The 13,282-nt window shown below is 41.0% G+C and overlaps 1 protein-coding gene across 3 annotated transcripts in view; it reads left to right on the forward strand.

Annotated features, from left to right (window-relative positions):
- The window catches only part of COL4A6 (collagen type IV alpha 6 chain), a 108,307-nt gene that overhangs the window by 77,429 nt on the left and 17,596 nt on the right, over positions 1-13,282 (forward strand). For all 3 annotated transcript variants that reach the window (XM_077185815.1, XM_077185817.1, XM_077185816.1), the window contains 13 exons: positions 106-147; positions 1,000-1,092; positions 2,109-2,162; positions 3,534-3,593; positions 4,053-4,097; positions 4,674-4,727; positions 6,033-6,102; positions 6,822-6,932; positions 7,732-7,881; positions 9,215-9,319; positions 10,163-10,323; positions 11,268-11,447; positions 12,029-12,212. In XM_077185815.1, coding sequence (XP_077041930.1) covers positions 106-147; positions 1,000-1,092; positions 2,109-2,162; positions 3,534-3,593; positions 4,053-4,097; positions 4,674-4,727; positions 6,033-6,102; positions 6,822-6,932; positions 7,732-7,881; positions 9,215-9,319; positions 10,163-10,323; positions 11,268-11,447; positions 12,029-12,212 — 1,309 coding nt within the window. The remainder of the gene's footprint in view (positions 1-105; positions 148-999; positions 1,093-2,108; positions 2,163-3,533; positions 3,594-4,052; positions 4,098-4,673; positions 4,728-6,032; positions 6,103-6,821; positions 6,933-7,731; positions 7,882-9,214; positions 9,320-10,162; positions 10,324-11,267; positions 11,448-12,028; positions 12,213-13,282) is intronic.

Here is a 13,282-nt window from a genome sequence, read left to right on the forward strand (position 1 = left end):
CACCTAATTTTTGGGGTTTAACAGTGCTGTGGGCTTAAATAATAAGGAGTGGTGGTGTTGCTGTTGTTTTATTATTCATTCATCCATGGTTTTTTTCTCTCCTAGGGTAACATGGGATTAGGCTTTCAAGGAGAGAAAGGAGAAAAGGTAAGTGAAACTTGTTTTATTATGGAAGAGCATGAAATAATACTCCAGAGTTCTATCACACCTTGGTCCTGTAGAAAGTGGCTAGATTCTAGTATTTTCTTCTTTTCCTTTTTCTTTTCTTCTTTTGGAATGGCTGGCAGTTCAAATGCTAAAGAATCTTGCTGCTTCCTTATTTGTTGGTACACTAAAAAGGATGGGAGCCTATTCTGGGTGAAGAAGAAGGGGAAATCTCAAGTCAGTGCAGTATTTTTGTGGTTATCAAGACTGGAGGTCATTAAACATCTTTTGAATCTCCACTTCTCAGTTTCTTTGCATCATCACCTGTTGTGTTGAGTTATTCCAATGACTTCATTCTTCCTGGCTTTCATTACATTCTTTGAGTAAACTGGTGTGTGATTTATAGTCTCACTATCCTAAATGGGTGTCTTGCAGTCAGAATTTACACAGGCAAGATAGGGCTTCTTCAGGTTCTCAATCTGGAACTTGATTCTGCTGATGTTAGAATTGGTTCTTCATCTTCCACAATTCTAATTGTTCCTTCTCTTCTTTTTTTTCATATTTCTCCCCAAAATTTTTCTGCAATGTTTTCCTGTTGGTTCAATTGCTGAGCCTTTTTTTTTTTTTCTTGGCATGTTTTATATCCACAAGGCTTTGGAAACAGATGCATTTGTTCATGTTGATTTTCCATCTGATCTTTTGATTCCCATGACCAAAGTCCCATGCTAGCCTTCAGGCACACAGATTTATATACATGAGATACAATTGAAGTGGTTTTTCTTCTGATTTGTAGGCCATTTCCATGGAAAATCAAACATGGTCTGCTATGTTAATATCTTCCTCTTTTGTTTACAGGGTGATGTGGGGCTGCCTGGGCCTCCAGGTCCCCCACCATCCACTGGAATTCTGGAATTCATGGGATTTCCAAAGGGGAAGCAAGGAGAAAAGGTCTGTAAATTCAGTTTACAAACCCTCTCCTTCTCCATGTTCTTTCATTCAAGAATGAACAAAATTACTGAACAGTGAGAGCTGTTATATTTCCAAATCAAAATAATTTTTTGTACCAGTTTATTCTGCCAAATGGTTATTGAATAAAAATATTCATAGCTCAGAGCATTGTGGACCACTAGAGAATACATACCTCTCAGAGGAAGAAATCTGGAAGCTATTTAAAGGATTTTGTCATTAATCCTAAAAATAAGTGAACTGTAGCTTGTTTTTGTTGAACCTGTGAAATTGTGTCAGCTGAAGCAAAAAAAATCAATTTAGAAAAATAAATGGAACCTCCAGCTCTTTTGCCTTAGTGCACACTACTTTGAAATAATCTGATTTTTTTCACCTTTGCATTGTTATTACTGGGATGTGAATTTAGGTCATCAGTGTTTTTATGAAAGCTGTGTGGTCTGAGTTAAAGATTGAGTTAAAGATTCTTCAGACACGTGAAATTTAGGCATATTGAGTTAATCTGGGACTTACACAGGCTGGTTTGGGAGCCCAGTCTGAGCTTGCCTGAGCCCCTGTGTAAAGTTATGAGAGAGATTGTTTTACTTGGTCAACTGACATTAGTGTGAGCTGAGGCTCAGACAAACCCCATTCCTTTGGGCTCTCTCTGGAGTTTGTAAGCAGAGCTGTGAAAACACTGCTGGCCCATCATGAGCTGTTTTGCTGCTCTCACCAGGCACTGTGCATGTTGCAGTTTCCCAGCTGATGGTGTGACATGGCCCTGGTTTGGCTTGTGGCAGTTGTGGTCAGCAGAGCAGCAGCTGCCAGGCAGTGGCCAGAGGAAGCACCAGCTCTGTGCTGGGAGCCTCTGAGGCAGCACTTGGTGACACAAACCCAGGGCACTCCCTGGCAGAAAAAGGACAGAGCTTTGCTTTAGGTGTCAGGAGCAGGGTGGGTGGACAGGAAGGTCTTCCTTTCACAGGCACAGTGATTTATTGTGTTTGTCTCTTCCCCCCTGCCAGGGAGAGCCAGGTCCTCAAGGATTCCCTGGAGACCAAGGATTGCCTGGCATCCCGGTAAGGACAGAGGAATGTTTTTAACACGTGCCCAATAGGGGTTAGATGATTCAGCAACCTCTGAATAGCTCACAAGGCCTCTACAGGAGTTTCTAGGCACCAGAGAACTTTGATAAAAGTGTTCACAAGACTTTTTCAAGAGTGTAACTGTAATCTGATCGTTTTTTGTCCTGTAGATACAAAGAATAAAATGCTGTCCTACTACAGACTTGCAAAGCTGCCCAGATTTCAGTACCTGCAGCCTGCTGTATGCAGACCTGCTCAGAGCTCTACCTGTGGCATGGCCACTTGATGGCAGTGTTCCTTGTCCCACAGGCATTTTTAAAAATCCTATTTTTTTCCCTTTTATTATCTCTAAACATATATTTTGTAATTTTACTTTAAAGCTGTGAAGCACATGCAGATCTTTCTTTCTATCCATATACACCCAGTTAAAATGGGCTGTTGAGTATTAGTGCTAATCAACTCAGCATGGTGTTGCATCTCCTCTATATGAATTAAGAAAAACAATTTAGCCCTGAATTCCAGAGAGCTATTTCCCAGCTTAAAACATTTTGTAAACAGAGGTTGTTTCAATAAGTTTAGGGAATAAATATTTTTGGGAATTTCTGACTAATAAGATAAATTGTTTGCCAGTTTCTTCAGTTACAGATGTTCTTAGGAGAAATACGTGCAAGGAAAACCTGTACATGAAGCACAGCTTGTTTTTAGCCTTTCTGGACATGTTCCATGCTTAGCTTTATGCAGCACAAGAGACCCATTGAAGCTGGTGAAATTGAACATATGTACAAACTTAACCACAACCGTAAGATATTTTAAGATTGAAGCCTGGAAATTGCTTAACTACTGTAACTCATGCTGAAATTAAATCCTGGTGTTCTATCTCTGGATTTGATACTTCTTGCTGACTGGGAAAGCCACCAAACATTTCCATATGTTGAGCATGAAAATGCTAGTTTTGTGTCATTCATGGGCTTTGGAAGGGAAAAGCATGCCCTGAGCATTCCCTTGAGCTGCTGCTGTTAAGAAATGAGACTTGAAAGAATTTCTCAATGTGGAATAGAATGCAGAGTAGCATTGGCAGGTCTTTGCTGTCTGTAACATGGGGTCACTTGCAGTTGCTACTGAAATATATGCCATGGTTAGAATGGATAGAAGTCTTGGGGAATAAAGCAGGGACTGTACTGCACATCCTGCCAAGTCTGATGGATGGGAGTTTTTCTTGCTGGGACAAAGCAGTCCCAGCAGAAACAGTCAGCTCCCTTTGTCTCACTATTGTACTGTTGGTATACATAAATGGGCTTTACTTAGGGATGTGCTGTTCAATTCCAAACGAGATCACAGAGATTTAATGTTGACATTTTTCTTCAGGGCTTTGGAGGTGTTGGAGAAAAAGGAGAAAAAGGTGTGCCTGGCTTACCAGGTGGCAGGGTAGGTAACTTCACCAAGTCTTTAAATGCCTGTTCTCAAACACATGGAGTGGGCCTTTCATCAGCAGACTCATTCCCTGCTATGATGTGCTCCTGTGCAACAGGACATTCTGTTCTGTGTGTGCAGAATAAACTATCTGATAGAAAGTCTTCACCACACTACAATTTATTGGTTTTGTGATTACATTGTAACACCTAAGTTCCTAATAAATTGAAACACCATGACTTCCTTAACTTGAACTGCCAATTAGAAAAACAGTGCTTAAATAAGATAAGCCTGCTTTTATCAGTTATTTTGTTAAATTCTTTACATTGTTAGTGTTAATAATTGAGAGATAAGAAAAGCAGTGGTAGCTTCTCTTTTTGAAAATTTTAACTTTAAATTCTTTGATGCGGAGATATTTGAAGCCTAATCAAACTGGGATGGAGCCTCTAAAAGTTAATGTGTTTGCTGTTCTAGGGTCTTTTGGGATTGGATGGATCTGAAGGAATTCCAGGGAGAAAGGTGAAATTTCTTCTATTTTTCACTGTATTTAAGAGTTACAGAAGCTCTCTAACTGCTTAACATCTACCAACTTCCTTATATTGTGGCTTCAAGTTCTCTGATGGATAAATATACCTGCCTTATTGAAATAGTTAAGCTAAGTAGAAAGTACAAAATCAGTAGATCCTATGTCTCCCAGTGTTACTTTAAATGTTTTGGTGCCAATAATTTTTTAGAAGGGGAAAACAGTGGGGGAAAAATGTGTGGGACAAGGAAAGGAATGTTTTAGACTCTTCATTTTGCAAGCATTTCTACAGTTCTATGAGAACTCCTAGGTGTTGTCCTGATTTGCACACCTTCAGCCTGCTCACGAGTTCTCACCATCTTCACTAGGAGGCCTGAAGGAGCTCTGGTATTTTGTGAGTGCTGAGAAATTGATGCCATTGGTTTTCTCTTTCTTTAATTCTTCTTCAAATGTTTGGTAGGACAAAGAATTTGGTTTGTGATTTGAGTCCAGGCTCTGCAGATGTCTCAGCTAAAAAGTAATGCCACTTACTGTTTCAGTGTGGATCACTGTTCCATTGTGGGGTTTTGTAGGGCCACCCAGGTGTTCCAGGCTATCCAGGATTGGATGGAGTAGAAGGCATGAAGGTAACTTCTCACTAAAGCATTGGTTTTTTAAAGGTATTTTCATGAATAAATAGCTATCATTGCTCCAATCAAACCTCATGTTTCCCCTATATCACTGTCATTGTCACTACATTTCAGTTCCTCGTTCACTTTATCGTTAAGCACAAAAATGAGTTGTTGCTGAGCCGTGAATGCTCAGGTATTTTAATAATTTTTCAATGTTAATCATTGAACTTCATGACTTAGAATTTACGTGTAGCCTTTCTGGTCTCCTTTATCCTTACAGCAATGCCATATTTATTGGACCATTGAGGCAAGATTAGGTGGAAGTGAATTGATGTGAATATAGTTGCCAAGGCTATCTGAAGTCTTGGATCACAGATCTACAAGTGTGGACAGACGTGAGAATGTGTTCAATTTCTTGTACTAAATATAGGTGATGCATAGCAGACATTTTCTGGGTATCTTACAATTTGGGCAGTCAGACAGCTGGAAACTGAGTGGAAAATGATTAGCTAGTAGTTTGCTGTGAAAACACTGCTCTGCCACCAAGATTGCAGACTTGTAAAATGCAAGTACTGAAGGGATGTTTTGTGCAGAGTACATGGAAGAAGTAGTATTAGATGTTTCTGTACAGAGAAGTATTACTGGAAGAAGCAACAAAGTATGTACTGCCTTGGCTCACTGCATGGTGTTTATATGATAAATATGATGGCAATTTGGATGACAGTAAAATTTTCTGCTTGTGATTTCAAAGAGGATCTGATTCTCTTTGAGAGTGTCAGTGAGAGGAAGGAATGACACTGCAGTTTGTCACAACTTGCCTGTTCTACCTGGATGACTTTATGAAGGAATCCACCTTTCTGTAAGCTTCTATTATTGAAATTCAGTGTTGCAAGGCAACAGATAGCTGAAGTGATGAAAGCTTTTAAAAATGAGATCGCTCATAGCAGCTTTCACCATGAAATGAACAGATATTATCTACCTGATGCTGGTCAGCATGCTGACATAACTGGTCTCCAGTACACATTGTATATACATGTCTGTGCTTCCTACTGAGGTAATTGGAGACCTTCAGAGGATGGCTGGACAGTAGCAGCCATCTTATCTGAAGCAGCCATCAGTTTCATCAGACAGGAACGATGTAAGTCAGGAGAGCAGATGATTATGAATAGCAGAACAAAGTGAATTCTTCAGCAAGACAAAGAATGATGGTTACTCAGTGTATGGCTGCAGACACTGGTACCATAGTACAGTCTGCTTCCTGACCAGCAGCCTCCTCTCCATCCCCCATCTGAGTGTGGTATGAATCTGTTCTCTTTACAGGGTGAATTAGGTGACATCGGTCCCCCAGGTCCTCCTGTCATTATTGACAGGGAAGGTGTAGTCATTTCAGGTACACATTTCCATTTTTTTTTTTGGAACTCATCTAAAGCACTTTTTCCAATCCAGCTTTCTTTCTTACTGTATTTTAATGCTTTCCCACATTGTATGTTGGGTCTAATCTATCCCTTGTTATTATTTCTTTATTTCTGTATTGTTTGGCTACACATATATTTAATTCATTGTTTATAACTTCAGAATTTAAGGAAAGCCATTCAAATGATGTGTTTCAAGACAGAATGAAATGTCTTGCTTGGGACAGGCAGAGTCTGTGTGAGCGTGGGCAAGTGCTGTGTCTGCTCTGTAGACACACTTAAATCTCTCTTCAGTGTACCAAGGAAGAATGGCTTCCTGGTGCTGGTAAAGGGTGCTCTGTAATTCTGCTGTTACTTGTTGTCCAATGAGGTAAGAATATTGTTGAGAAAAATGAGCTTAATTAATGCCACAGCTGACTGGGGCCTGCATGGGAACAGTCTCTGAAGCCATAAAGGTAAGGAGACATGGCATAGTCTCTCCTATTCTTTCTCCTTCAGTCAAGTTTGAAACAACCTCTGTAACAGCTCAGGAGGAATTTTTCCCAATATTATTAACTTTGACTAACAGACTTCCTGCTCATAGCTTGGCAGCCTTTGCTATCTGAGAGATCAGTGGCTACTAAAGTAATTGACTGAACAGTATTTCAGCAGAAATTCTGATGAGATTTTCTTCCTTGTTTTCCTCTTTCTCTAATAGGTGCCCCAGGTGACCCTGGAAACCCAGGAATACCTGGTTCTCCAGGAGATGAAGGGATGGTTGGTTTACCAGGCCTTCCAGGGCCTCCAGGGTTTCCAGGCCTGGAGAGAGGTAAAGCAGCTGGGACAGTGCTCTTGGCAGGCTGTTTGCTCTGGGTTTTGTGGAGAAGTTTCTGTGTAGTAGCCTGGAGATGGTAAAGGTATTGGAGCAAGCCTCTCCCTGCTCCTTCAGCTGGCTGATGTGAGGGCTGCTGTATGAGAAATAGGAGGCAGGGATGGCACATAGGGAAGCCAATTCTTGTCTTAGATGGGAGCAGAATTAGTGCCACAATTATTACAGCCCAGTCTTCACATGTGAATATTTGGTGTGGCAGTGTACACAGGAGGCTGTGGTTTGACTTCCATTTTGAATGTGCTGATTGGAAGAACTTTTCCTGCCTTTTAAATTATAATGACTGTTTTTGAAGACTTTTTATATTTGCAATAAAGAGCTAACAGATTGGCTTGATAAACCCACTGGGCGTGCAACCCATTTGTCCCATCCAAGATCTCACTCAAAAGTTTTTGTTTCACTTGAATGTCATCTGGGAAATTCTGGCCTGCAGTAATCCAGATATTTGGAACTGCCAAGAATATCAGAAAATAACCCCCCTGCTCAGTGTTACATAGTTAATTGTCTGATTGTTCACAGGGACTTAAACAGTGCTGTGGAGTATTTTGGGTCACCAAAGGAGTGTGTAAATGGGAGCCAGTTGGCCTCTCCAATTAGTACTTTTTCCTTGGTGTAAAATTATGAATTGTTCTGTCCTAACATGATTGCAGTTCAGGGTACAATGGTAATTATCTTAACATTAAAAATACTTCAATGTGTTGGCTGCTGGAGAACTGCTCATTGTGTCATTGTTGTCTAGATGGAATGGGCCCTGGAGGGTCTCCAGGTATTCCAGGAGTGAAGGGTGAAGTTGGAGAACCAGGAAGAGCAACAATTGGAATACCAGGCCCTCCTGGCAGAGGTGGTTTGCCAGGTCTGCCAGGGGCACCAGGATTGCCTGGTTCACCACGTATGTAGAATTTTTATATCTATTTTTGTATCAGATTCAGAGTGAAATAGGATAAATAATCATTTATATATTTAGTTCTTTGCCAGCAAGGATTATTCATCTGTAAACTGTAAATGTTTGACTGACACCTCATTGTGATTGTAGCTCACAAACTTATATATATCAGTTGACACTCTTTTAAAGTAAGACAATAAACCTAGTTATTGTTGAGCGTGGTAGCCTGAGAGACTGAAGCACAAAGTTGTGTACACACAGTATATGACACCAAGGGCTTTGAAGGTCCAGGCTAGTCTCCTTTTGGCTTAGGTAAAGAACAGACTTTACGAACACCTGAGGTAAATGTCTGTCTCATGACCAGGTCGTTTGGGTACCAGGAGTCAGATAGGATTCCAGACCTAAGGCAAAACCTAAGGATTTTGTTTTTACATGTTCATTTGCATGGATGTCCATATGAAATTAGTTGTGCATTGTTTTGTTTTCCTCCGAAATTGAGTGTTACAGGATCAGGGTTGAGTTTACAAAGCTGTGTTTTACCATTCTGCCATAAACTGGGTTTTTTTTTGAGAGCCAACCCTTCAGAACAGAGGACACTCCAGTGATGGAGCCATGGTCTGATGAACTGGTTTTCTGAGGAGAAGAAATAAGTGTTCTCTTAACTTTTTGCTGGTCAATTCTGGCTTAGTTTTCTGCAGAGTCTGTAAAGCTCCTGTGGCTGTGTTTAGCTGATGGCTGCAGTTTGTCTCCATGGAGCATCAGACCGTGCTGGTCAGCACTCCATCTTACTGTTGTCACAGAGGGGAAGGGTTTGCAGACAGTGTAATTTTAGATTATGTTTGATTGCTTTCTGCTGCTGTTTCCATCAGCTTATGTTTCATTCCATTCAGCATATAAAGAGATGTATACAACAGTCCTGCAGCCATGAAATGAGGGACAGGGAAAGTCCCCTTAACCCTTTTGCCCTTTAGTATCTTTCCTGAGCTGCAACCACTGAATGAAAGTAATTTGCCATTCTTTACACTACCTGTCCACAGTTTGGTGAGTTCTTTGGTCATGCTGGTAAATCTGTGAAAAAGTGCAGTGGCAGAGTAGAGGAATTAAACTCTGTTGAATCCACACTGTGAGAACTTTTGCTTTTCTGTATGAAGAGCTGGAAGCAAATGTGGCAGAGAACTGCAGAACTACTGTGGGTGGTACCAACCAAGATCCATCTCCTTGTGCTACATCCAGAGATGCAGTTTTGTCTGGTGCCAGTTGCATCACTGATTTTTTAAGTCAGTAATGAGCTGGAGATCAGCCTTCTCATGCCTTTTCCTTGCCTTCTTTCTGCTTATAGGCCCTTCATTCTCCCCAGGGATAATCCTGAGTGGAAGGACTGGGGTCCCAGGGGAGCCTGGGCCAAGAGGGCTGCCAGGAGCTTTGGGTCCAAAGGGCTACAAAGGTAACTTGCTCTTGTTTTGAGAGAGCTTTTCAGCTGTCATCAGGCTGAAAGATGTTTACATGTGGTTAATATCTTAAGGGATGAGTTGTAAGTGTCTTTATGAGAAATCACAGGAGGGGTTGAAGGAGCCAACAGTCTTTGCAATTTAGAAAGAGTTGTGGCCAGCACTGTCAGTAAAATCCTATTTCTTCTTCTTATTTTGCTCAGGCAAATAATCTGATAAACATATCATGCACAGAAAATTGCCTAAATAAGGTATACTTTAAAGCCATGAGACTTAGAAATAAAATCTTATTCACTGCTTTTTGCAATAGAGGCTGTAAATGACAGAAAAATTTAAATTTATTCTCTCCTGTGCTAAAAATCGTGAGAATTTGGGTCTTAGTGTGTGACAGAACCAGCATCAAAAGCCATGATGACACAGATATCACTGTGCTTAGTGACTGTTCAGGTCCATAACCAGTGCAATTCAGGGTGTCATTGTAACCTACTGGGAGGGGGAGTATGGATTTGTTTTCTCTGATAACTATCTCTAAAAAAATGCAGAAGACCTCCCTAAAACTCCCCTAAACCCATCTGTTTAGGAAAGTTTAAACCTTTGGGAAAAGGTTTAGAAGTGCTGAGGTTTGTGCCACACATTGTTATTTGGTGATGGGCATTGCATGGAAATTAAACTGGAGAAAACCTGAGCTCCACTTGCTTGGCACTCACATCACCTGAGTAGAGGAGAATGAGAATATGAGAATGGCTTTGTCTTAATTCAATCAAATACTGCTTTTGGAGCTCTTGCAGTTGAAAAGGGTCTTTATCCAAACTCAGTTTGGAGTGTTGACTATTTTCCAGGAGAGGCAGGTGATTGTGCTTGTGATGGAGGAGTTACAAGAGCTGGCCCAAAAGGCATCTCAGGCCCACCAGGTCCATCAGGAAGGCCTGGTGTGCCTGGTGCCAAGGGCATTGGTGGGGACCCAGGCTCTGTGGGAGCACCAGGACTGCGAGGCCCTCCGGTAAGGCAAAAACAGTTTGTGTTGGTTATTCTGAATTGTGGCCATGAATTGTGATCTTGAATGTAGTGAAAGAACTTTTTTTTTTTCATAGTTGCTTCTATTTGTTTGGATTTAAAAAAAAAAAATCAACCTAGAAACTGATCTGTGTAAAGAAACTGAAAGTAGAGATACTATTAGCTATAAAAATGGGAGAACAAATGGTTCTTAAATTCTGAGAACTGCACATTCATCAGTCAAGAGAAAAGTAGTAAGAGTTATTCATCCCAGGACTTTTTGGAAGTAGACATACATTGGCTTAGACCCAGGGCTCTTCCTAAGTGAGGGCTGGCTGGGGAAGCAGTTGTACATGTGCATGGAGAGAAGATCTGAAAAATCAAACAGGGAGATCTTTCCACATCATTGCTCATAGCTGTAAAAACTGTGCTCCACAAATGGAGTCTGCTTCCTAACTGCTGTATGCTAAATACATCAATGAGAGTTGAGCTCTGGTTTTTATCAAACAGCTAACATAACAAATAGGATTTTCCAAAGTGCTGAGCATTGCTCATTGCAAGTATTTACTTTTGAAAATCGTAGTCCATAAAGATACAAATCATTTATCTTCAGAGGATCTTTATCAGTGTCAGTAAGTGCAGCACACCAAGCAATAGGAAAGAAGTTTCATTACTTGGGTCTCATTACATCATCAGTGATGTAATGTTCCCAGATGCCATGCAAGATTGCTGTCACTGTTACCAAGGTTTGGCTTGCCACTGTGGAGCTGTAGTGATAGTAGAAACAGCTGAAAACAAACAAACTTCTTTCCCCTCCCAAGTTACTGTACACAATAGGAAACTCCCTGGAGAGTCTTTCTGATCTGGTCACTGTGTCCTGCCCTTGTATGACATTTTTAAGAAGCAAAGTCTTTTCCTGCATGTTCCTTTTCTTTATCTATTGGTCTGTAGGCTTCAGCTGGTCAGCAAGGACTCCCAGGCCTGAAGGGAGAAAAAGGGGATCCATCCTATGCAACAGTCAAAGGTGTCCGTGGGGACCGCGGTGCAACAGCACCCAGAGGACCTTCAGGCATCCCAGGAGCTCCGGGCAGGGATGGACTGCCAGGCTTGCCAGGCCCACCAGGCCCTCCAGTAAGTCCAGATTAACCCAGCAGCAGTGCTTCAGAACTGGAATAAGGAGCAGAGAAAGCAGCCAGGCCTGGCAAACTAGTCCTGAGTAGCCCTGGGGTAAAGCTTCAAATACATAAAAAGCTCACAGTCCCTGAGCACAAATTTGTCTTGGTCAGGATTAATAATTGGCATTCCTAATGCCTCTATGAAAAGATAAACTTCAGTAGACCCTAATGCTGTTCTATGTTGAGTCCTAAAAGACAAAAGCATTGTAGGCATAATTATAAGTGAAATCTTTAAATAGGAAAAAAAAAATCCCACCAGAATCTTATGAATTAAAAAGAAAGTATATGTCTTTCAGAATCTGTAGTATTTGCATTTTGGCAAATACAACATAAAATATTCTTTGTAATAGTCACCAAGTTTTGCTGCATTTTAAAATAAAGATGGATAATTTACAGTGGTTTCTATATATCTTTTCAGGCTCACCTGAACTTTGCACAGAACCAACCAAACCCTTACACACATTTTAAGATGATAGTGGTGGATATTCTTTCTGCATCCCTTTGACTTTGAGCTGTAATTGTCTTTGCTGTGCACAGGGTGATGATGGGCTGGGTTTCCCAGGTGAAAAGGGTCTGCCAGGATTACCTGGCTCCAAGGGCCATCGAGGAGAGCCTGGTTCTCCTGGTGTTGGATACCCAGGCCCTAGTGGAGTTCGTGGACCACCAGGTGACAGTGGAATGGATGGGTTTCCAGGACAAGCAGGTCTTCCAGGCCCTCCAGGTAGGTATTGCTGGGTCTGCTCCTACTTTGAAAAGGGTAAAGCTGCAAGTGAAATGGTACTCAATTTACTGCTGTGCCTGTGGCTAGGCCAGAAGATTGCATTAGGCCAAAGACTGCTCTTCAAATTAATTAAAACTTGTTTGTGGGCTCACCAGGCCTCACATGGCAGTCACAGATTTCTCAAGTTGTCATGTTCAGGAGGACACAGATAATGAGCAATAAATACTCAAGCAGTGCTGAAATACTACGAGTATTAGATGGACCTACTCCCTGGCTGTTGTTGGAGAGCCATCTTACACCAAAGGTAGTTAGCAAGAATGATAAAATGAGGTTTTTGAGAACACCTAAATCATCGTCCAAATAAAAATAGTAATTCACTGATATCTGAGATGTCTGATTCAGTTTTCAAAACTATTACTATTATTGAAATAAGAGCTCCAGATTCTTTTTAAAAGAAGAAATGGTAATACATTGTATGAATGAACAGGTGTTGATGAATAAGAGGTTGTCAAGACAGTCAGGTAGGGAGTTCAGTTGTGACTTGTGCAACCAGCTCTGGGCTCTGTTTGCTTCCTGAGGTACTGTGGTTTGGCTCAGCTGGTGTGTCATTATATGCACCTAAAGCATACCATAATGACAGTGATAAAGTAAGTAAATATGGGTTTGATAATACTTCATATATGATGTTTTATGCTCATTCTCAAATTAAGTTACATGGAAATTCATGTCTAAACATTTATGGAAAATGTTTTCATTACAAAATGACTGCAGAAAGCTGGTCCCAGTGTTTTGATTCCATGTCAGCCATTTAAATATAACTTAAGGTAAACAATATTTTTTCTTTGTTGCTGCTGATTTTCAGTGTATTTTACATGTGTATACTTGGGCTCCTAGGTTTGTAATTCTGTCTGTGTCAATAATGCAGAGCTAGTAGAGTATTTGCAGGCATAATATAGTGGCATACATTTCTGGACTGATGCTCTGAGCTTAAAACCCTTGGTGGTAAGACCACCACAGTGAGAAGAGTTGGCAGAGGAATCTCAGAGCCAGAGGGAGGTGAGAGCAAGGCC

Source organism: Agelaius phoeniceus, chromosome 14, assembly GCF_051311805.1.
Source record: "Agelaius phoeniceus isolate bAgePho1 chromosome 14, bAgePho1.hap1, whole genome shotgun sequence".
Taxonomy (NCBI): domain Eukaryota; kingdom Metazoa; phylum Chordata; class Aves; order Passeriformes; family Icteridae; genus Agelaius; species Agelaius phoeniceus.